The sequence below is a fragment of the Antechinus flavipes genome, chromosome 3 (assembly GCF_016432865.1).
Source record: "Antechinus flavipes isolate AdamAnt ecotype Samford, QLD, Australia chromosome 3, AdamAnt_v2, whole genome shotgun sequence".
NCBI classification, from domain to species: Eukaryota; Metazoa; Chordata; class Mammalia; order Dasyuromorphia; family Dasyuridae; genus Antechinus; species Antechinus flavipes.
In genome coordinates, this window is record NC_067400.1 from 15,950,863 (window position 1) to 15,975,794 (window position 24,932).

The 24,932-nt window shown below is 40.3% G+C and overlaps 2 protein-coding genes across 3 annotated transcripts in view; one reads left to right on the forward strand and one right to left on the reverse strand.

Annotated features, from left to right (window-relative positions):
- VEPH1 (ventricular zone expressed PH domain containing 1) overlaps positions 1 to 24,932 on the reverse strand; it is a 209,456-nt gene that overhangs the window by 152,919 nt on the left and 31,605 nt on the right. For both annotated transcript variants that reach the window (XM_051983078.1, XM_051983077.1), the window contains exons 4-5: positions 10,180 to 10,346; positions 3,448 to 3,657 (exon numbers count right to left, since the gene is read on the reverse strand). In XM_051983078.1, coding sequence (XP_051839038.1) covers positions 3,448 to 3,657; positions 10,180 to 10,346 — 377 coding nt within the window. The remainder of the gene's footprint in view (positions 1 to 3,447; positions 3,658 to 10,179; positions 10,347 to 24,932) is intronic.
- On the forward strand, positions 14,044 to 22,779 carry PTX3 (pentraxin 3). The gene is made up of 3 exons (XM_051983079.1): positions 14,044 to 14,729; positions 15,572 to 15,928; positions 21,468 to 22,779. The coding sequence occupies exons 1-3, from the start codon at positions 14,597 to 14,599 to the stop codon at positions 22,079 to 22,081; spliced, it is 1,104 nt and encodes a 367-aa protein (XP_051839039.1). The 5' UTR covers positions 14,044 to 14,596; the 3' UTR covers positions 22,082 to 22,779.

The following is a 24,932-nucleotide window of genomic DNA, read 5'->3' on the forward strand; positions in this document are numbered from 1 at the left end:
CCAAATCCCTCCCTGCAAGGTTCAACATTGGAACGTGGACTAATTCGCAATTAATAGTTAGACCCATATGCATACTTCTATTTGTCTTTTGTAAACTTCAACAGAGTAGCTTCCTTTTCCCTCATTACCTTTTAATTATAACTTTTATCAACTGCGTAATATGATCAAAATGTTATGAACAATTTGCATTCTTGCAGCGCAAATGTTAAAGTCTTTGAAAATCATGATTGTTGGGCACACACATTACAAGCCATCTTGAAACCATCAATGACAATAACAAATGTTCTGCAGAAACAAACTCTTAAATGGCTTCTTATTAAATTATTGACTGTTTTCCAATTAAAACTTATTGTCTGCTTATGTCACTATTCTTCAGTCTGACAGATTTCCACATAAACTTATTAGCAACATTAATAAATTATTCAATTTTCTGAGAGTCCAGCCAGTGCACCAGTGAGAGAAAAGAAAAAAGTCAAATCTCTAGAGATTCTTCCCTTACAAAGGCTAATTTACACCATTGATATTCTAGCCCTTGACTTACTGTTTCACTTTCTGGACTCCAACAACAAACAGATCAGCCCAAAAAACTCTTACAAAGGTTATATACAACATGAAGTACACAAGCCTAGAAGGGTACTCCAGAAGTTTTAGTGCAGTTTTAGCTTAAATAATTAAGACTTTTGGAACACCCTATATGCAAACATTGTTTAAAAATGAAGCAATATATACAATTGAACTTTAAGTTTATCTGTCATTTAATATAGCACTAGTCAGTCCATAGAGAAGTCAATACTTTATAATTAGCGATTGACTTTTGTTGATTGGTTAGATCTCACTACATTTCTGTAGTATAATATTTTTACCTTATTTTTGTTTCAAAATAAAATATAAAAACTCAATTCAGAACCAGATTTAAGAATATTTTTTGAAACACATAGCAAAGTTTTGTTGAAATCCTTATTAGACTATGTTAAAGATCTTAAGTTGTAACATTTCTCTAAAATGTTTGTAAAGTAAAAAAAAATTAATATGAAATATTGAAGAGTAAGCACATGTTGTCTTGCTTCTTTTATTTTATAATTTATTCTTTTATTTGGACAGAATGTCCAGCAAAAATGTAACTTTTATAATAATAATAGATAGAACAAAATTTTAATTTTAAAATTATGCTTATTTGATTTTTTAATTTTTTTATTTAGAGCTTTTAATTTAATTTTAATTTTGGAGCTTTTAGGAGACAAAAAATTTATCATTTTAGTTATGGTACCTACTAATGAATGAAGCTTAAAAGTAATAAATTAAATCACCCTGAGGATTTATAACCTATTGTTTTCATTATTGTTAAAAAGACATTGGAGGAACCAAAAAGTTGTTCCGATTTATGAGCTCATTGGTCTTTGGAACTATACCAGAGTTTACAAACAGCTTTCCCCTCCCCACAGACTATTGGGTAAAGGTATTGATGCTATCACTTCTAGCAACCTGATAACCAAGAGGCCAACATAGCAATGTCAAAGAATGGGTTTTATGAACTTGGTTAAGATTTAAACAGTAATCCACTGATGTTTGTAGCTTATTCCTTAGCTCAAAGGAAAGAAGAAATCCATGTTATTGTTGGAATATCAGGCAAGAGTAAACAGACTTGTCAGGGAATAGATAGTTTCTTAGAAGAACTTATTAGCAACTAGGTGAAACTTCTTAAGTTAATTGCCTGATCTTGAAGTCCAGAGAGAATGGCAGTGTGATTTGAGACCAAATATATGTCCCTCCCTTATCCCCATACCCGATCCCTCCCTTTCTTTGGTAAGTCTAAGCAAATAGAACTAATATTAAGCCCTGTGCTTTTTACTGGGACAGAAGAAAGATCTAATGCTACTTTAGGCTTTGTTTTTCTAATTGAAGCTATACCTAGAAATTTAAGTTTTTAGAAAGCTACAATCCATAAAGTATGACTAGTAGAGAATCGAGTTCTGAATTCTCCCAATATGATGGATATTTGAAGTCAAAGCTGAAGGTACCTGAGTCCTCAATCCTATTGAGAACTGGCTGCTTAGCTAGCTGGGTGTCCTACATAAATGACTAAATCTCTCTCTGGTGGGGAAAAAAAAAAAAAAAAAAAAATATATATATATATATATATATATATATATGTGTGTGTGTGTGTGTGTGTGTGTGTGTGTGTGTGTGTGTACGTACATTATAAATGAAAGATAATCCCCCACAGATGTTGTTAGGGATGAAAAGTATATGCATGCATGCATGTATATATAAACATATATTCATATATGTGCGTGTGTATGTGTGTGTGTGTGTGTGTGTGTATGTATGTGAGTGTGTATACATTATAAATGACAGATAATCCCCCACAGACACTGTCAGGGATGGGAAGTGGACAAAAAGTACTTTAATGGAAAATAGATTATGAGTTAACCCTTGAAGGAAGCCACAAAAGCTAAGAGATGGAGGGGAGGAGAGGAGAGCCTCCAGTTATGGAGATAATCGGTCAGCAGAAAGCCAAAGTCTCCATGTGCTCTCTAGGCCATTTTGCCAGTTTGCTGGCATTCTTCCTCTTCCTCTTTTCTCTGGATCTCTGGGATGCCAGGAATGCTCTTCCTCCTCATCACCTCTTAGGACTTGTGGCTTTTCTTGATGCTCATCTCAAATCCAACCTTCACGAGACCTTTCCTGTTCCATTCCCACCCATCTCTCCATTCCTCCAACAGCTGCTACTGCATTTCCCGCTAAGGTGACTTTTTCATCTGTTCTGGATTGATCTAAAACTGCCTTCTATTGTATGTGTGGATTTCCTTGTTCAAATAGAGGCTCCTTGAGGTCAGGGGACCTTCCTTCGAATCTCCAGTGCTTATTTAGGACAGTGAATAGAAGGGAATAAGTGCTGAGTAGACACTTTTAATTGATCATTTACCTTCCTGAAATCACAGGTCATTTGAGACACTCTGTTTTTATAGGTAAGCAACAAACATATTGGTAGGATGGGAAGGGAAAGAAGAAAAGGAAGAAGAGGAAGGAAGGAAGGAAAAGATGAGGCGGAGAAAGAGAAAGAAGTAAAAGAGGGAAAGGCAGATGGAGAGAAGGGAGACAGAAAGAGAAAGTCAGAGAGACAGAGATTCTCTCATCAGAGTTATTAGCAGAATTACCTTCCTTCTCTACAAATCAAATGTCCTTCCATTCTGACTATGGTAATTACATTCACAAAATCCTTTTTTAAAACAGTAAAGTAAATGCTTAATAAAAAAGATACACTAGTAAAACTGGCACCCCCCTCATCATTTCTCTTTTCTGTCTCCTCAGAGAACCTTGCTAAGATGAGCCCCGACATCTGCCATCACTCTTTAAAACCCCATTTTCTGGCTTCTTAGACCAGAGTAGTTGAGAGAATGGTTTAACCATCAGCAGAATTTATGGGTTAAAAATACAAGTACTTACTTCATTCACATGCCCAACCGCTCCATAGATTCTTGCCATTTGTCCAATCAGGCTGGGAAAGCTCGTCCCAATATCCTTCAGTGTTGGAAGAAAATGACTCAGAGCTGCTGGTTCATAGCTAGATATTTCTGTGAGTATATTTAGGATAACATCACTGTGAGTAGGGTTCTTTAAATGACCAATTAAGAGAGGAATGCATTCCTGAAGCACCTAGAAATTAAGCAGGAGAGGGAAAGGAGTCATTGGAATCACCCTGATGTGTAGGGGCCCTTATTAAGTTTTCAAAGCATTTCCTCCATGATAACTCGAGTAGAATAAGCATTATAACTTCCAGTTCATAGAAGAATTGAAGGCTCACAGAGATGAAATGACCTGCCCAAAGTCAGTGAGTCAAAGCCAAGATTCAGGACAAAGGGTTCAAACACAACCGTCCCCCCACCCCCCAATTCGTCAACGTTTCCAATACAATACAGCTGCCTCTTGAAAAAGAAATGAATCATGTAATGACTGGCCCAGACTTAAGACTCTCTTCTGAAGCCAGCAGTCCTGGAGGCAAGTCATTGCTTTTTATTTACTTTTTAAAAATGAAGCCCCCTCTCAAGTCCCACTGCTGATGACAAGGACTAAGAAACACACTTGCTAGGAAGAGATGAGGAAAATATACTTTGCCATGTCTGGAATTCACTCAAACCTCACCAGTTTGGAATTTCAAATCAAAGTCTTGGTGGCTCCAATTGACTGGCTTTTTGTAAAGACTGGACAGAACTCAGAAAGAAAGGCGGAAGAATGTTTACAAAAGCCTCTGCTACCACTAATCCTTTGTAAATAATATCCTGATGAATTAGGGGCTCCTTTGGAATATTGGCATTCCTTAAACCATAATGGGGAGGGTATTAAAAGTTGAAGGAAAATAGATATTAAAAAGTGTTGGCTTCTCGAGAACTTTAACTAAAGCTCTCAAATTGGGAAAATGTGACTTGAAATGATGAATATTCAAAAATCCGAGGGAGCCTTCCCATTATCCCCAAAACCTGATAGTTTACAGATACTCAAGCCAGAGATCTGGAAGTGAAAAGGACCTCAATGGCAAACTAATCAGATATGAGTATTAAACTAATCAATAGCTAACTTTCCTGATAAAGAAACTGAGGACAAAACATAGAAATCATAAGCCAGAAAATGCTGAACCAAATTTGCCTCATTTATGTCAAGCCATTTTTAGTTACCAAAGTCTCAACCCTTTTGTTTACTCCCCTTTAAAGGAAAAGAACTGAGAAGTGGGGGAAACTCCTGCTAAAGAATATAGCAATAGATGGCAAAAATCATCCATCATCTTTGCGAAAGGCTAGGAAAATATGAGAATATAATGGTAATATTGCTGTTTGGAGTTGGAAGACTTGGCTTGAAATCCTCAAAGTTCTGATGTTTATATCTATGCATACATTCATGTACATGTATATACATATGTATATGCACACATACATCATATATTTATAATGTATATTATGGTGCATAAATAATGCATATCATATATGTAATATGTATAAATAAAGACAATTTTTGTCCAATATGTGTACACAGATACATGTATATATAACACTATACAGATGTATACATACATGTATGTGTGTGCATATACATATATATATATATATATATATATATATATATATATGAATGTGCACATATAGACATCTAGACACAAACACAAGTTGTTCAGCCATTTCAGTCATGTCCAACTCTTCATGACCCCATTTGAGATATTTTTGGCAGATGCGAGAGCAGTTTATTATTTTCTTTTCCAATTCCTTTTATGGATGAGGAATTGAAGTAAACAGGGTTAAGTAATTTGCCATAGAATCACACAGCTAGTAAGTATCTTAGGCTGAATTTGAATTCAGGGAGATAAGTCTTCTTGACTCCAGGTCCGGTATTCTGTCTAACTGCCCATGTATATGTAATATCTCCATATAAACAGAACCCTATTCCTACATACTAACAACCAGTATGACCTTAGTAAGTTACTTTATCTATAAAATGAGATGGGGCCAAATGATTTCCTGCTCTTATTTTGGATTCTTGACTTTAATTCTCTAGAAAGACTCTCTTAAAAGAGTTGGAAGGGATCATATTAGACGGCATCCAGTTCAACGTCCTTCCTCACCTGATGAGACCCAGAGAGTTTTGAAATATTCAAGTTCAGAGAAGTTAAAAGCTGGGTAACTGAGACTATAAGCAAAGTCTCCTGGCTATTAGGGTTCAGGCCACTGAGATGCTTTGTGACTCGAGGCTATTTATGTGTGTCCAATAAAACCCTTTTTGACTCTGCATTTGGCATATTTTAGGGATGTCTGAAACAGCTATAATTTCATTAATACAGGGAACTCCCAGTGCAGAAAGTCCTTTCTCTCAGTGCAGATGAGCAACTTCCTGGGAACGCAGTCTGAGAAAGTTGCTTAAGCCGGGACTCTCACTGTTGAGTGACTTGTTTCATGTTACGCGTCTGTCGAACCAAGTCTTCAAATTAGGGCTTATTCATTTTGAGTCTGGTTTTCTATCTACTATACCACACTGTCTCTTAGTGCACTTTGGGACTTACATTAGTGCATCCTAAGTGAAGGCAAATAGCAGGTGTAATGCAAATGATTTATTTATATTAGTATTTGACTAATCACCCTTTACAGTAGCTGACGAATTATATCATCATATATAATACATCCATTATATTATGTCTTAGATATAGGAGATATAGGAGAGTTTGGAATAGCTAAAGTCTGAAAAGTGTACCCATGGCTGAATATGTGATTGCCAGAAGATCTTTGCAAAGTTGAATTTGGGTAAATGGAATATATGAATGAGCAGGACTATAAATACTCCTATCTCAGAATTGGACAGAGATTATATGTCCTAATAGGAAGCCAAGAAACATCCCTGGCAATATATAGTGGAAGTGTCAGCCAGCTGCTTGGGTCAAGTGAACATACTTGACCTGAGGCTGTCAAAAGGGGAAACTGCTTGCACATTTCCTGGCCTATTCCACAATATGCTCTTCATGCTCCATTCATGTAAACACCAGCCTTCCTCTGTCATATGTTTCTAGGTCTTGGTGGACCTAACTTGTTTAAATCAAGGCAGATCCCAAGTAAATGAGTGAGTTTTGTCAAAGTTGCAAAGTTGCACAATTCATCGAATGCAACTGATCAATCAAAAAGCATTTATTATATAACTGCCAGGTGTCAAGCACTAACTTGGGCAATGATGATATAAAGATAAAAAGGAAAGAAACATTCCTTGCCTTCAAGAATATTCTATCAGGGGAATATAGATAAACATAGAGTAGGATCATTACATCTGAGGTAAGAGCATTGACTAACAGAAGCAAAATGTAAACTACAATGAAAAACTATCTTAGGGTGTGTCCATGGTTAATGGTGATCAAGCCAGAAGATTGGCTTTTGAGTCCTGGGTCTACATTCGATTAGCCACGTGGTCTTGAGCAAGTCATTTAAAATTTGTGAGCATCGACTTTCTCATTTGATTATGATTTCTACCCTCCCAATTTCTCATGAGTTATGTGAGGACCAGATACAAATAAGAAATGGGTTCAGATCATGTCTCAGATCTTTGCTAGTTGTGTGGGTATGTCACCTTCACTCTGCCTCAGTTTCTTCATCTGTGAAAGGAAGGATCTACACTTGATGGTCTCTATAATCCCTGCTAGCTCTAAGTCTATGATCCTGTGAAGTAGAGTGCCATGCCCATGGTGCTAGTAGTGCAGTCAGGATTAGAGCCCCGGTCTTCTGCAGAGAGCTTTTCTTTTTTTACTTCCTATCATTGACTCCTTATTAGATATAGCCCACAGATTCTGATTTGGAAAGAATCTTAGCTGCCATTTCTTCTAGATCATTCCCTGATTTTTATAGAAGAAAACCCAAATTCCATAGAATATAAATGACTGGTTCAAGGTCATACAGGGGATAAATGGCTGAACCAAGATCTGACTGAAGTAATTCTGACTCTTGAGTCAACACTTTCCACTGTGCTATGGTGGTATTCCTTGTAGTGATAGAGGATGGTCAAGAAATTAGTTTTCACCTTATAAGCATGGTGTTTCCTGTGCTTATTTACCTACCAGAGGAAAACAGCACTGTTTCATTTCTTCTATATACAGTGGCATCTTTTTTTGATGTCATGAGGCTAATACCATGAACTCCGAGGAGGGAGTAATTACAGAATATTTACACGTACATGAATTATTTCATTCTGGTAACTCAGCTGATCAGGGTAGGGTGATATTGAAGCTAATAACATAGCTTTGATTCCTGTGAATGACTTCTCAGTACGGATCACTTCAGTCTCTAAAGAACTGAAATAAATTCCACTCAGAGGTCAATGGACAGATGATGGGGAATGTATGTAGACTGGGAAATAAAAACAAGAAATTACAAAAGGGAACTATGGGTGGAAATAGAATAGAAAAAAAAAATCAGAGCCAAAAGAAATACTGACTGGTCATAAAGTAAGAGTGAGGACTAATTAGTGAACCCATATGTCCCATTAGTGAACCCATATGATGGGATCCTCATCATGTCAAGACAGAGCAAGAAAGGAACTATCGTATTATGAGGACTCTGCATGTTGAAGTTGTGGGAGGACATGAACAAGCATAGTATTATATGGTAGTTGAAGGAAATTGAGGGCAATATGGACACAGATACATTTTAATATTTGAGCCCAGGTCGATTATTTTGACTGCTGAAAACTGATTATAAGGAGACCTGTTAATTCAGGAAAGCTACTTCAGCTTTGCATGTGATTGGATGAAAGGAGATACTCGCTAAGGGAGCATGGAAGGAATAGGAAAAATGGGGGGAAGGGAGGGCAAAATAAGGGGGGAAAACCTCAAGTGTCTGATCTGATGAGGAAGTGATCAGAAATGGGAATTTAATATGCAATAATCATGGGGATCATGGGGATTGGTTTTAAAATCAGAAAAGAATAGGTGCATTCACTTTGATTCTATGCCTTGGCTACACTGTGTTTAATCATCCCCGATCAATGAGCATCTATTTGGTTTCCAGTTCTTTAGTACTTTTTTTTTTCTGCTGAGGCAATTGGGGTTAAATGACTTGCCCAGGGTCACATAGCTAGGAAGTGTTAAGTGTCTGAAACCATTTAGTACTTCTAAAAAGTGTTGTTTAGACATCTGTTTCAATTTTCTCTCTCAATAAACCCTTTAATTAGCTTCATATATTAGCCAAATGGACAGATATGATTTTCACTTTTACTTATTGTCCAAATCTCTTCTATTATGTGTGTGTGTGTGTGTGTGTGTGTGTGTGTGTGTGTGTGTGTTTTACTTATCAGAAAAGCAGTAAATATGTGAAAAAAGGTGGAGGCATTGAAATCACAAAGCAACTGGGCAACCAGGTCCCAGACACTCGGTAACTAGCCATAGGTGGACTGGGTCCAGCACCATTGTATGAGTGTAGAAGGGCAATTACCCATGAGGAATAGCCAGGAATCACTTCAAGAACATTCAGAATGAACTGGCATATAGTTATGGCAATAAATAGGGGGCCAGAACTGGCATATATTTGTGGCAATAAATAGGAGGCCAGAACTGGCATATATTTGTGGCAATAAATAGGAGGCCAGAACTGGCATATATTTGTGGCAATAAATAGGAGGCCAGAACTGGCATATATTTGTGGCAATAAATAGGGGGCCAGCAGCAGGCAGCAGATTGAATTAGCTCGGTAGGAGCCGAGACATGCTGATGACAGTCACTGAGCCACAGATACGCTCAGGCAAGATTTGCTGGCTAAATTTGCTCTCATTGTCATCAATAGATTTAACCGAGAAACAACTAAATGGTGGCCAAGCACTTGTTTGTTTATGAACCATGATGGAAATAAATGATAGCTACTAAGACAAAGGACTAAAGTCCCTGTTGGTAGTAGAAACAGACTATTCCATGACTCAGATCGTTTATGTGGGGACTTACTCACTCCAGCTACCTATATGGGAAGCCATAGCTTCCGGGGATTACCTCAAGTGTTGTCACTGACCTTCAGACGGAACCATAAAGACAGACAAAGATTTGTGGGTCACTCATTCTCTCCATTTACCGGTTCCAGCCTCTGACTATGGCTTCCCCATTTATGTGGCTCTAGGAAGAAGAGATGAGTGTTTTGGGTTTACTCCTTAGTCTATATGCACATCTCCTAATAGAACGTAAGCTCCTGGAGGGCAGGGACAGTTTCAATGATATCTTTGTATATCCAGTGACTGGCACAGAGAAGCCTGGTAGGGACTGAGAAAACACTCGGTGAGTGACTGGTTCATTTTATTTTGGGACGGGTACATTTGTGTTTGTGACCTATATCCAAGTACACAAGCTCGCCTTGTACACTTCAGTATTATATATCTGTCTTTTGAGAGGCAGTGTGGTATAGTGTAAGAGTCAGAAAATTCTATGCTAGTGTGGTGTGTCCTGGACTTAGGACAGAAAATCCTATGCTTGACTCCCATCTCTTATACTTGCTAGCCATGAAACGATGGGCAAGTCATTTAATTCCGTCAAGACTCAGTTTCCTCCTTCACAAAGCAGGATGGCTGTAACCGCAATATTTATCTCACAGCTTTGTCAGGAAGCTCAGTTGAGATTTTATACATATAAACAATCTGTTGTTTTGATTACCAAGATGCCTATATAAAATGTGCCTTTACCATGGGCCGTTTCCTTCTTGCAACTATCTGCAACAGCCTGAGAAGATGGTGTTGTTCTGTTGGCTCCAGCTGACACATCAGGGTCACCAGCTCTGTCACATGACTGTTAATTGGTTGGGGTTGCTTTTCATACACAGAAGGCAAGACACGTAACAACATGGAGTTGCCTGTTAAAAGGATAATAAAATCAGTTCATTCACTGGGGCTCCACAACTTTCCCGTCTCATGTGAGACCTTAATCATGTCAGGATTGAACGAAGAAGCATCTATGAGACTTGGTGAAGACTCACTCCTCTCCTGAGCCAAGTAATAACAATGGCGACCCCAATTCCCACAAATCACTGGCACGACTCCTGTCAGAGCTTATTCCACGAGTGAGGCAACCGATGCCGATTAATACCTAATGATTGTTTCTACCGAGTGAAGCATTGTGGGACAAATGGAAGAATTTGGCAGTGAGAGAGTCCCAACCTTGGGAAGGAATCGGTCCAGACAGAGGCTGACAGATACGAGTCTTGCACAGCCTTTAATTGAAAACCAAGCTTTATCATAAATATGAGAGGAAATGAAACCAAAGAAAGCAATAGAATGCATTTATGTGCTCCTTCACAGAGGAAGAGAACAGACATCTGGAAACGATGCTTTACTTTTCATAATGAACAAAGATGGTTCAGATTCCCAAATTCTAGCAGCATTTAAGAGCTGCCAGGGTTGGCTTAATTGTCACTCATGATTTTCCGCAAATACAAGTATCAAGAAGACGTATTACACAAGCTTCAGGTGTTCATTGAGCAAAGAACATATGGGAAAATCTGTTTATCACTGCAGAGACCAGCCTTTCTCTCACAATATATCCAAGTCGCAAAGCTAGAGATCCCTTGAATGAGGAGCAGTATACTCAAACTCTGAAATGGAGATTTGTGTATAGAAAAAATACAAGAATCCAAAGAGCAGGGATTGCGTGCAAATACACATGCATTCGTGTGTTTCACTGTGCAGACTTATGCAGGATATTTTAAGAAGTGAGCAAAGAAAGCATCGGTTTAAAACCTCCAAAATGTAAAAACTCAGAACGATAAAAGTTTGACTCTAGAAGAAATCAAAATCCTGGGTGATGTCTTTCGGGGGCAGCAACATAAGAATTGAAACTGGAAAGTTAGGAGACATTTCACAAAATAAAAATCAGTGTCACTACTTTTTACTTGTACCCTCCAGAGCCATGAGATGTCATAGCTAGAAGAGTTTAACATCATTGGAACCAATCTACTCATTTTACAGAAAGGGAAACTGAGCCCAGAGCTGTTGTTCAACATCAAAGATTATATAATTATTAATAAGAAGAGTCAGGATCTGAAGCCAGATCTTACTTCAAAGCCACAGATCTTTTCCACTCCGCCATATTATCTCTCAGTGACAGAGGGAAAATAGATATCTCTTGATCTGGCACTATTAAACTTCATTGCTTTGGGTATTTATAAGGCACAGGGAACCGGGAAAACTCAATGCTTAGGAATTTTGAAGTCACTTGGAAAACAGTAGGCTATGCTGGATTTCAAGGGATATATATTATTCCTGGAGGGAGAAAATGGGAGGGGAGGGGACTGATGGTAGGGAGAGTGGTAGTTGAATAGAATAGATGCATAAATAATGCAAAGCAACTTGAGAACATAAAAAAACATTAACAACAATGTAGTCAGGGAAAGTTTCAGAGAGGAAATAGCACTTAAATTGACCTTATTGTTCATTTCTTGTGATCATGACTTGCTTTAACTTTATAACTGGATCACTGTGCTGTCTACGAAATCTGCCACCAGGTTTCCCAGCTATGCTGGACCATTCCTTGTGAGTCTTGGAATGATTCTCTGATAGAAATGTCTCCCTCTGGAGCTGACTCTATGACTGCAAATTTAGCCTCCTCAACTGGAAAGCTATTGCTTTAGATTTCTTTCTTCAATATTCATAGCGTGTTCTCTCACTCCAAATGGGAGATCATCTCTAGTTTGCATCCTGAAAGCCCTGGGAAGTCACCTACCTGGAGTTCTTTAGAATCCCATCCCTGTAGAAATCCCCAGGAACATGGTCCAAGTTTGTACATCTCTCCCAAGTGAAGTTCAAAGCCATATTCTCTAACAGCATTAATTGTTAGGCTGTTGTAGGAAACATAGGTGAGACTCCTACCTCAAGTGCCCACTCTGGAGACTAATGCAGGTTCAGGAAAAAGTAGGATTCCTTTTATTTGGGCCAAATCAAACCAAATCAACTAGATTTTTTAAACCCTAGGATTACAGGAAAAGGCAAAAGCTCTCAAAGAGCTCACAATCCAATGGGTAATACAGAAAGCCAGCTCTTCTAGCAGATAATTCTCTTCGTGTCTGACATCTTCCTAAAGAGGCTGGCCAAGAATCATTCTAGTAGTCCCAACTCTTGAATTTGTCCTTTTGAATCTCTGGCATGAGGTACTGAAAACAGAGCTCGTGAAATTTAGCTTCATAGAATCTGGTTTCTTAATCAAACAGTCTGGAGCTCTAGAGAGATGTAGCAATGGTTTCCTATTTCCTGAAAGAGATCCAGTCCTGGAATCCTGGTTTGTTCACCTGGGACTGGAATTTGGTAGGAATTTGACCAAAAATTGACTTCCTCCGGAGATTATGAACCTCCCCTGAGAAGATCTGGGTCTCAACTCTGCATCCTTCTTTCTAACATACATATATATTCACTTCCCTAGGAGTGGTCTTCATACTCAAATTAGACATCTACAAACTAAAGTAAGGTAGAAGTCCTTTAGAATTAGCAGGAGAGATTCAGGAAGTTCAAATATATAATTTGATCCCAGAACCTTGGAGAAAGTGTCAAGAGATCTTGAATAGGTAAATGGCCCTCTGATAACAGGCATCAGGCCACAGTATATTCTGGTGATAGATCACCAATCCAAACAGAGTTCACACTTCCTTTGATTTCTCCCATCTCTTCCAGAAATAAGGATCAAGAATATTAAAAGTTTACAATAAACAGTGTCAGTTAGAGACACATTACTCACTTATTCAAAATATCAAATTTAAGAGAGCTAAAATTTAAGGTATGTATGTATATAGAAAATATATAGTAAATAATAAAAGCTGCTATATAATTCTAAAAAGATTTTTAATGTTAGAAATTTAATATGTGTGTGTATGTGTGTGTGTGTGGACACACTTTTTCACTTTTCAATTGAATTGAACATAAAACCAAGAATAACTTCAATAAAAGTGTGAGCCAATTTATGCTACAAACTCATAAACACACTTCAGCCCAGAACTGACAAATAGTCACAATCTAAATTTACTCTTGAAAAATGATCCTAGGCTCCAAGCATAGCAAAATAAGCTCTATATTCGCAGAGATTTACTACTGGAAGAGGAAAACAAACATCTCTTAAGATTTACGTATTTGTCTCTTCTAGTTCTCCCTTCTCCTCACCCTCCCCATTCCCCCCTTACTGGTCTATGGAGCTCTCAAGGCTTTGTTTAGAACTTTACAAACTTGCTTTAACACGAATAGTGGGAAATATAATTAGACTCTAGCTGGAAAGAAGATAGATTCCTAGTAGATTGGACATTTCTATCCACTGGATTTCATTCTTGTTTTATACTGAAATTCATCTATAGCTCCGGGCAACTGAGGCATATAAATCCAGGCTACAGGGAAGAAAGAGTAAAAGAACAACCACAAACCACCAAAAAAAAAAAATTAATAATAATAAAGAAAAGAAAAGAAAAGAAAGAAAAAGAAAGGAAGAAAAAAAGAGAAAGAGAGAAAGAGAGAGAGAAAGAAAGAAAGAAAGAAAGAAAGAAAGAAAGAAAGAAAAGAAAAGAAAGAAAGAAAGAAAGAAAGAAAGAAAGAAAGAAAGAAAGAAAGAAAGAAAGTAAGTCTGGGGACTAAAAGGAATAAGGAAAAAATACTCCCATATTTTCCTCCCCCCCCAATATTATCTCTCTTCTGCCTTTTCTTCCTGCTCTGATGGATTTTTCTTCCTAACCCCCGCAAAGCAGCTCCCCCCCCCCCCATTAGGGTTACAAATTCACATTACAACATCTAATTCTCCAGGGACAAGTCTCGCAAGAACGGTTTTACTCCGCTCTCAGCGACCCCCTTCTTTCCCCTCCCTCAATTAACCTGACCACAGAACAAACCTTGGGGGGTTGGTGTTGCCTCACTTCCCCGCCTCCGCGAGCTCCTCGCCCCCTCCTCCTCCTCCTCTTCCTCCAATAACCAGAGGCATTCTTATCCCAGCCCCCAACCCCCGGTGCCACCAGCCTTCCTCATTCATTCACTCTCCGCAGCCTCGGACCTTTATTAGGAGGCTCCCCAGCCTCCAGCTCTCAGTCCCCTTTCCGCTCCAGGCCGGCTCTGTCCCCTCCGACTTTCCCGCGCCGGCGAAATGCAGCGTCTCCCGGTGATTCTGGTCTGCGCCCTCTGTTCCGCCTTGGCGGCCGAGAACAACCACGACTACAACCTCCTGTTCGTGAACTTGGATAACGAGATCGAGAACGGGATGCATCCCACTGACGAAAGTAAGTGGCTGTTAACTGTTTCCCTGCTCCCCTCCACTGTTCACAGCCTGCTCTGTGTGCCCTGGGGGGAGGTCAAGATCGGAGCAAGGATAGCGTATTTCAAGAAATGTCCTTTGCAAAGAGGAGCCTCTTCGGAGCAGAGAGAACTTTAAGAAATAATTTAATATAGTACTGGAAAGGGGGGAGGGAGCTGAAGGGGTTTGAGAGGCGACTGGACACATTCAGCGCCTAGAAAGGTGGGCTCTGGGTCAGGGGGACTTCTGATGGAACCACGGGCACTGATCTGTGAGCAAGTCACGTGTAACTGCCGCGGCTCAATTTCCACGTGGAAAATGATGAGACTGTGGTAGGTGACCCCTCACGACCTCCCACTCCCAAATCTATGGTCCTGTGGCCCCGAGGTCAGGCTTCCTGTTCTGCCCTGGGACGCGTGCTGGCTGTCTCACCTGCCTAAATCCCCACCGCTTATCACCCAGGTGACGAGCCAAGAGTGAGAAGTGCAGAAAAGTTGTGGGAGCCCGTTTGCGGGAGGGGCTCCCATCGCTCACACGCTATAGTCACAGGTCCGTCTCGGACGCTTCTCCCCATCCCCAGGAAAAAGCGGTTTAGTATAGAGAGAAGTGCCGGCAGCAGAGCCATCCCACCCGGGCCTATACACGCACCCTCTGGGGTTCTGAATGTCCCTGGAAGGGAGATGGGAGGTGGGACTTAGAAATTGACCTAGACCTCCCGGGAGCGCCGGGGCAGCCGGGCTTCGGGAGGATCGGTCCCGGGGACTCTGCCCACCTTGACCCCGTGGGCGAGCAGGTGGCCCCTGACCGCAGCCTCTTGTGCTTCTCCAGGCTCAGTGTGCAACTGCCGCCAGGAGCGCACGACGTGGGACCGGCTCTTCATCATGCTGGAGAACTCGCAGATGCGCGAGAACCGGCTGCTGCAGGCGGCCGAGGAGGTGCTGACCGCCGAGCTGCGCGGCCTGCGCTCGGACGTGGCCCGCACGTGCGCCTCGGCCCCGGAGCCCGGCCGCCTGGCCAAGACGCTGGACGAGATGCTGCTGGCCAGCCGCGGCCTGACGCACCGGCTGGCCAAGCTGGAGAGCGCCTGGCAGAGCGCGCGGGACGCCGCGGGCCACGCGCTGCTGCCGCTCTCCGAGGAGCTGCGCGCCCTGCGGAGGTGGGCCGGACAGCGCTCGCTACCTGCGGGTAAGAGACGCCTTCTGCCCCGCCCCACCCCACCCCCTGTCCGGCTGCCTGCCGCCCGATCGGCAGAAGCCCCAGCTTCCCACGGGGGCCGGGAAGTCCCATAGCCAGAGACAGGCGGGGGTCCAGAGAACTAACAATGTTCGCGTGGTCCCTGCCTTTCAAAGGGGTTTGTTCTACAGAATTCAAACACACACACACACACACACACACACACACACACACACACACACACGCAGCTAAAGTGGTAGCAGCTTTGACCTTAAAACATGAATAAGGGATCCCATCCTGGAATCAACCCATCAGTTGAAACAATTTAAAAAAAAAAATAATAATGTCTTTTCAGTTTCCCTTCCCTCAGCTGCAAATTGATCAGAGGCCTGTGCCTCAATTTAGCTCTTTTGTTGCTGAGTTTTTTCAGTCATGGCTATTTCTTCAAAACCCCATTTGAGGTTTTGCCATTTCCCTCTCCAGCTCATTTTACAGATGAGGAAACTGAGGCAAACAGAGTTAAGTGACTTGCCCAGGGTCACGTGGCTAGTAATTGTCTGAAACCAGATTTGAATTTAGGCCTTCCTGACTCAAGCCCAGAGCTCTACCCACTCCTTGCACCACCTCTTATTTTTATTGTAAATGTAATCTCTGGCATCCAGAGAGAGGGAGGTAGGAGCAAAGTCCAACTCTAGGTTTTAGGACTTTTTTCCAGCTTGGTTGCTTGTCTTTAGAGAAAGTCCTGACTGATAATATCAACCAGCACTGATCAAATCTCATGCTTTAATGGTAAACTGACCTTCTCAGGGGCCAGAGGAATTCTCCCCCTCTCTAGTGCTGTAATGAAACCAGCTTGATGGAGTGGGAATCTCTAGAAGGGTCATGGAGAGAGGTAACTACTAGGAATAAGCTGTTAATCAGAAAAAAATCTCAGGAACAAGCAATTTATATTTCAGTCTTTTTTTGTTTGTTCAACTTTTGTTTTCTGAAAGGAGTAGACAGTCTAAATAAGTGACTATCAAATTAGCCAAAATCATCTCATTTAGTGCTCCAGAAACCAGGTTATAGTCACAGACTTTGAGAGGTCACCAGGTCCCTCACTTTATAGCCAGATAACTGAAACTACAAGTCTGGATCCATTCCCCTCCTCCCCCACTGCACCAAATCCAATTTCTAAAAGAAAACAAGTGGTAATTACTTTGGCTTGCTGGACAGAATCACCATATGCCCATGATCTGGTGAACTAGATAAAATCAGGGATGTTCTGGTAAATATTTAACAACCAGATCTAGGAGGTGGGGAGGCAGAAGTGTACACACCGTACACTTTTATGTTGAATTGCCATTATTGACATTTTTCTCCATCACCTTAAATCTAGACAATCAATAAAATTCTAAATCAAGTTGTGATCTGTAGCCATTTGCCAATTTCTGAAATGTAATACTTAACAATCAACTCTTGCAGATTAGTTAGTTGTAGATCCAAGGCATGTCGCATCTATATAATAGGAGGGCTTTATGGGAAATGTAATTTCTGCAGTTCGTTTCCTGATGTTTTGGGTACCAAATATACAATAGCATCCCATCTTACAAAAGACCAAACAGAACATCAAAAATAGGAAAAGGTATACAGTCAGATGTTCAAATGTCATGATGTCCAATGTTTTTTAAATCCCAGACCCACTAGCTTCAATTCAGGAAGCATTGAGTTAGCACCTACTATGTATCAGGCCCTGCACTAATAACAAGAAATACAAAGAAATGGCATGGTCCCCTCAAGAAATTTACTTTCTATTTACTACCTTTGTCACACTGGGAAAGTCACTTAAACTCTGTCATCCTCAGTTTACTTACTTTTAAAATAAAGGTGTCAGATTAGCTTTAAATCTTATGATCCTGATTTTTCCTATTTCAACAGGAATTCATGAGAAGCCCACTATGTGTCTAGTTCTCTGGGAATTAACCCCATCCAGTAGATTCCTCTGGCCACCCCTATTACTCAGTGACATCCTTCCCTAGTGGTTGGACCACTGAAGGGGGAAAAATTCAAGACACATTTGCTATTTTATTTTAAAAATAAAGTTGTCACATTGAAATATGAATCTTCATTACACTTTGAAGATTCATTCCAATATTTCTTCAGTTTTGTTTGTTAATATATCACAAAGACAACCTATAACGACAAAGTATTAGCTTGGGCCATATAATGAGAAATGTTTAATGATACCACAGGGGAAAGAGATGGAAAATGACAAGAACTGTCTTTATTAATTACCATCAAACTTTGTAACTTTAATAAGATTAAAACTTCACCAAGACATATTTTGTGTCTTAGAGTTCACAAAGTGTTTTATAAATATTAGTCCATTTGAACTTCCCTCAAACCCTGTAGGTAGGTACTATTCACAGAGATGCTATTATCTCCATTTTACAGATAAGGAAACTAAGGCTCAAAAAGGTTTATTGACTTGCCTATGGTCATACAAGTAATATTAAAAGGACATAGGTCTTCCCAATGCCCAGGTCAGGTCTCTGCCTAATACATCATGCCCCTTCCACTGAGCAACATGAAATTAAGTACAGGTGGGTATGAAGACAGATGGCGATTTTTGCTACCTTAATAGAATAAGAATTATGATGAAGACATTATCTTAAGTGTGTTCATAATATTGAATATAATACCGAATAATAGGATATCTGGAGAACTACCCACTTGAAAAAAGTTAATTCTCATACACAGAGTGGAAAGGGCACATTAGGTTAGCCGTAAGGAGATCTGGTTTCCAACAAAGGCGCCATCACGAACTAGCTGTGTGGCTTTGAAGAAAAAGCTCTTATTCTCTCTAGACCTCAATTACCTCATTTGTAAAATAAGGAGATATCACAAAATGATGTCTGGGGGTCTCTTCTTTCTCTAAATCCTGTGATAACATGTGTGCTGGAAATCATCGCCTACACCCATGCATTTCTGATCTGTAAAATGAATGAGTGTAATCAGAAAGACTAAGCCAAATTTGATTACAGTTTCCAAAATTTGTCTGTGTCATGCTTACTCCTTCTTTAGGAATCTTCCCCTCAGGAAGACTCAAAATAACATTTTTAGCAACAGGCTTTGATTTCTTACATCCTGGTCTACTGCCAGCCCGGCTCTTCCCGGACTTCCTAATCATACTGTTATTAGTCTTCTGAAGAACTGGTTTCCATTTGCTCTGGCTTTAGATGAAAGAAGCAGAAAAATCTATCAATGAAGTAATCATTTAATAAGAATGCCCCTACATTTCAAAAGCAGATTTGCCAGAATGAGTGGAAGTTTCACACTGGCATTGACGCAGGCTTCCTGTAAGGGGGGACAACCTCCCTGATAATTTATCACCCCAAAGTGGACTCTGTTCCCTCAGGAGATAAAAGGCTTCTCTTGCACATGAGTAAAAGCTGGCAAATGAGTGATCAGACTGTTGTAGGGAGGACTCTTATTCTATATTATAGCGTGGTGAACCTGCTTTCTCCTGAAATCCTTCCTCACATAAGTAACAACAAAAATTGCTAGCATTTCTTCGGTCCTTTAAGAGTCACTATTTTACATGAATGATATCACTTCATCTTCATAGTAACCTTGTGAAGTAGGTGATATGTTATCCCTGTTCTATGCATGAGGGAACTGATTCTGGGAGAATGGAAATGACTTTCCAGAGTCACACATTTAGTAAATGTTTCAGGTAAGGTTTGAACTTAGGTCTTTTTAACTTCAATTTCCAGTGTACCATTTAGCTCTCTGAGATTCCCTGGATTACCTATAGCATGGGGTAAAGTAAATGTCCAAAGTGCTTATGGGTTGTTTGGAGGATTTTTCAGCTCCTTGATCTTAAGTGGACTGAATTCAGTGTGATCATTGGAGAAAATACCACGATCAAGTGAATCTTAAAAAAAGAATTGATGTCCCATTAAAAATAGATGAAAAGAAAGCACAGAAAATTGGGACAGATTTAGTTGAATGCCTTTATCCTGAAATAACTGGTCTAGACTGTCTTATATAGTGGATTTCAGGGCTAATAGAAGGCTGTCCTCGTTTAAGGTCCTTCACACCATGCCTGTGTGCTCCTGTGTTTGCTTGATTACACATGATACTGTCCAAAGAGGTGGGAGGCAGAAAACTTGTGTTCAAATCCTGTCTCTGATTCTTTCTACCTCTGTAACCATGGGCAAGTCATTTCACTTCACTGTCTCTGATTCTGATTTATAAATTCAAAGAGGCTGAAGAGCTGGTCTCTATGAGCCTTTTCCACTCTGATCCTAACACACCAGACTCCTCTCTAGAATCACTTTCTAGGCCTCTCTGTTCTCCCAGTGGGAGAGCCATTGGGAAGAACATTTCACTTTACATGGTGGGTGCATCTAGAAAATTACACATAGACTGAATACTTGAAGTGCATGAGGAGGACTTTGAATCTTGGGTTAAGTCAACAAGTTAACAGTGAAGCATTTCCTACGGGCCAGATGCTGTACTAAGTGTTGGTGCTGTAAAGGCCAGTGTATTATTTTTGCCCTCAAAGAACACATTGTCTAGTGGAAGAGGCAGCATGGCAAATGACTTAGTACATACAAGCTATAAACAGAGGAGCTAGAAGGGAACCTCAGAGGGAAGCCGGCCAGGAAAGGCTTTCCAAACAGGATGGAAATTGAGCCGGGGAAGCCGGAAGGAAGAGGTGAGGACGGCCATGAAAAAACATGGAACCTAGAAATGGGTTGTGATCAAGACAGCAAGGACAGTGTTGCTGGATCAGAGACTAGATGGAAGAGAAGGTGGAAGAAGACTGAAGTAGTAGGAAGGTTTGGTGTGTGAAGGGCATCAAATGCCAAATAGAGCGTTTTATATATGATCCTGAAGATAATAGGGAGCCACTGAAGTTGGAATCTGGAGAGTAAAGAAAATCATTTTGGCAGCTGAGTGGAGGATAGATCGGAGATTGTGCTCAGTGAGGAGCCCGATTGGAGAAAAAATGCACTTTTCCAAGGGAAGGCAATGAGGGCCCATGTCAGGGTGGTGGCTCCGTGAGTGGCGATCCCTGCACTTTAACTGGAGAGATAAACAGATAACACAATCATCTAAGAAGAGAATACTGGGGACTGGGAGGGGAGAAAGGCTTTTTATAGGAGGTGATATATTCCTTAAAGGAATCTAAAGGTCCCCAGAGGTAGGCAGAATGGCGTTCCAGGTCAGGGGATGGCCTTTACAAAGTTACAGAGGTAGCAGATGGGACGCTGGGAGTTTGGGAGAGCCAGCACACCAATTTGTCTGGAACTAGAGGGCACGAAAGGCAACGCTGTAAAATAAATGTTAACTAGAGATGGATCATGGGTGGCTTTAAATATCAGATAGATGACATAACTGCAGGCTCCTGAGCTGAGAAGGGACGTCACCTAACTCTGCACGGCGTTTTCCTATGGGATCCTTAAAAAGCCTCTCTTTGTGTCCCCATTCCCCTTCCATGACTCATTCTGAATGAATTTCAATAGTTGCTCAGTGTCTGTCTTTTCTGCTATTTCTATTATAGGTTGTGAAACAGCACTTTTATTCCCAATGCGTTCCAAGAAGATTTTTGGCAGCGTTCACCCGGTAACTGAAATGAAGCTTCGGTCTTTTAGTGCCTGTATCTGGGTCAGGGCCACCGATGTGTTAAATAAAACCGTTTTGTTCTCCTATGGCACGAAGAGGAATCCGTATGAAATCCAGCTCTACCTCAACTCTTGGTCCACCGTGCTCGTGGTGGGCGGGGACCAGAACAAACTCGTCGCCGACTCTGTGGTTCCCCTAGGAACGTGGACCTATCTGTGCGGTACGTGGAGCTCCGAGGAAGGGACGGCGTCCCTGTGGCTCAATGGAGAACTGGCAGCCACTGGCTCTGGGATGGCCACAGGTCACATCATCCCAGAGGGGGGGATTCTGCAAATAGGCCAAGAAAAGAATGGCTGCTGCGTGGGCGGGGGCTTTGATGAAACACTGGCTTTCTCTGGAAGGCTCACTGGCTTTAACCTCTGGGACCGAGTGCTCAGCAGCGATGAGATCAGGCAAACAAGAGGAGATGATTCCTGTCATATCAGGGGCAATGTTGTTGGATGGGGAGTTACGGAGATTCAGCCACATGGAGGAGCTCAGTATATTTCCTAAGCTTTGAAATATCTCAACTGGAAGCCAAAGAAGAATACGTTCAACCTCAGTGCATGATGGAAACCTGAGACCAATGAAAGGCAGAGCTGAGGCTGAGGGATTCTGGGGCTCACCCTTGAGGGAGCCATTATCTTGGCAAAATAAGGAATAAGAAGATGAAGAGGGGTGTTTTGTGTGTGTGTGCGTGTGTGTTTATTTGGTGCTTTCAAACTGAATACTGTACACTCAAACATAATTAAATAAGACTTTTGTTCAACAGAAAAACAAAGCAAAACAAAACTATGTTCTCTGTTTTCCTATGGGTGGCTTTATTTTAGCCAAAAATGAATTTTTTATTGAAAGAGTCATAAAAATAACATGTGCTGTTTATTATTCATCATTATTGGTATATACACTTGTAAAAATATGATGAAGAAGCATTATTTATACTATGATGTGACTTAACAAAAGCAAATGTAGTTTACTTGTTATAATCCAATGTCGTATTTTGAGGAGATGCTTGTATAAGTTATATTGTAAATTGATTTTGTAATAATTTTATTAAAACTATTTTTGTAAATTTCTACTGTAAATTAAAAAAAGTATTTCATCTACCCAGTTTGTCATTTTCTAAAGGTAAAATGGGAGATCTGCTAGAGAAGCCAAGCCAACTCACACTTTTGTTTTTCAACAAAAGTAGAGAAGTTTTAGATCTTAAGATACAATTTAAATATTCGTATTTGCTAATTGCCAAAGGATATGAGATTCTTGTTTGAAAATCTAATTTTCCATTAAGCAAGAAAAAGAGGCAAGAATAAAGGAGGACTGGGTTTGGAGTCAGAAAACAAGGACAGAACTATGACTTGGCCTTACTCATTGTGTGACACTGGACAAGTCTCTTTGCTTCCCTGTATCTCTGTTTCTTCATCTGTAAAGTGAAAGAGAGAGGACTAGATAATCTCTAAATTACCTTTCAGTTATAAATCTATGATTGATCTGTATAACTCACCCTCTTGGACCTGTCACTTTTCCCTTATCAGTTATATATATTAGTGTCGTCACTCTCCAATAAAAACAGGGACCACTGTATATAAGGTTCTTTGAGATCTCAGAAATCCACATATTAACATTATCTGTATTTTCATTTTTGTTAATTTCCCAATTGCATTTTAATCTGGTTCTGGCTGCACTCAGAGGTGTTGTGGGCATGTAGTCTATTGGACACATTTGACACCTGTGGACTAGATCATCTCTAACGCTCTGTTCAGGTCTAAATCCTATAGTTCTATAAGTCTTCTTATGCTGTATAACATGGACATAAATGTACATTTCTTTTTACAAAGCATCAAAAAATGTATAATTAACAAGTAACAAGTTAGAATTCTTCATAGAGGGATCTAGGAGATTGAAAAAACATTTCCAATAATCACCATCACTTAAATAGATGAATAAAAAATTAATGAAAGAGCATTAATAAGCACTTATTCTACAGATTACTGAGGAAAAATACCAAGTAAAGAGTCCTTGTACTCAAGGAGCTTATATTCACCTAACAAATTCAAAGCAAATGGGGAGTGATAGAGTTGAAGAAATAATGGGCAATCAGGTGCTTTGTCCCCTTCATTAAAATGCAAGTTCCTTTTAAGTAGGAGTTAATTCATTTATTTTATTTATATCTCACTGTCTAGCAGAGTGTCTGGAATATAGTAGGTGCTTAATAAATATTTGTCAATTGATTGAGGCTATGGAGGAAGTAGACTTAAGAGGGAAGAAGTGAAACATGGCTAGGACTTTTCCAAAACAGCATTTCAGAGGAGACTCGACAATCAGAGAGCAAGACTCCAGAGCAGAAGTTCCTCTGGAGGTCTGGTCTCTGATGTTCCTTTTTACTTAACTTGAGGAACTAACAGAATCTCACAATTGGCAACTACTTCAGAATCCAACTAATCCAAGCAATTCTGAACAAGATTTCCTTCCACTAAATCCCTACAAGAGATTTATCTAATCCTGGACTGAAAATCTTCAGAGAGGGAGAGCCCACAATCCCCTGAGGAAGAGTATTCTATGTTTGCACAACTCTAATTATTAAGAATTTGCCCTTACATCAAACCAACTCTGCCAATATAATTATTACCCAGTATTTCTACCTTTGCCCTCTGGAAACAAAATAAATCTACAGACCCACAGCCCTTCAGATATTTGAAGACAATTTATTTTATTCCCTCAAGTCTTCTCTAAATTCTTAACTGTGACTGATATCCTTCTGCATTCAGGTTTCCCACCTCTGAATGTTCTTTAACTTATTAATGTCCTTATGAAAACTAAACACAACATTCTAGATGCGTAAGAGCAGGGTAAATTATGAAGGCCCTAACACTCTTCCCATTCTAGACACTACGCCTTTCTCATTGCAGGCCAATGGTCTTGGCTACTATTTTACGTCGTTGACCTAGTAGCCCACTAATGGTGGAGATATTCTCCCTTTTAATATTAGTTACATTTGGCCTTCTTCCCATGTGTTCTTTCTCCACCTCCTTTGTGTATTCTAGGAAACTGTTGACAAATGAGGAAGTTCAAGGAGCCATTAGGAAGCATCTTTACAAGAACGCTCCGGAAAAATGGCCAAATCCCAGCTGGAATGTGGCCACACGTTGACACATCCTAGACTACACTCCATCTTTATCCTTTGAGGCTTAGAAGAGACACAGGCTTAGAGCTGCTAAATAGTCATCAGGATGTACAGAGATGTTTAGAGCCTTACTACATGTTTTGGATACACAATTACTTCACTTATGCTACACACAGAGTCAGATTGATGGACACCTGGGTCAAGTCTGTAGGAAAATCTCGCATCCATACTGTGTTTCCTAAT

Bases quoted from the DNA above. Each gene is read 5' to 3' on its own strand.
- PTX3 (XM_051983079.1), top strand. From the start codon at position 14,597: ATGCAGCGTCTCCCGGTGATTCTGGTCTGCGCCCTCTGTTCCGCCTTG. The intron at 14,730-15,571 runs GTAAGTGGCTGT...GTGCTTCTCCAG, and splicing joins GATGCATCCCACTGACGAAA to GCTCAGTGTGCAACTGCCGC. The intron at 15,929-21,467 runs GTAAGAGACGCC...TTTCTATTATAG, and splicing joins ACAGCGCTCGCTACCTGCGG to GTTGTGAAACAGCACTTTTA.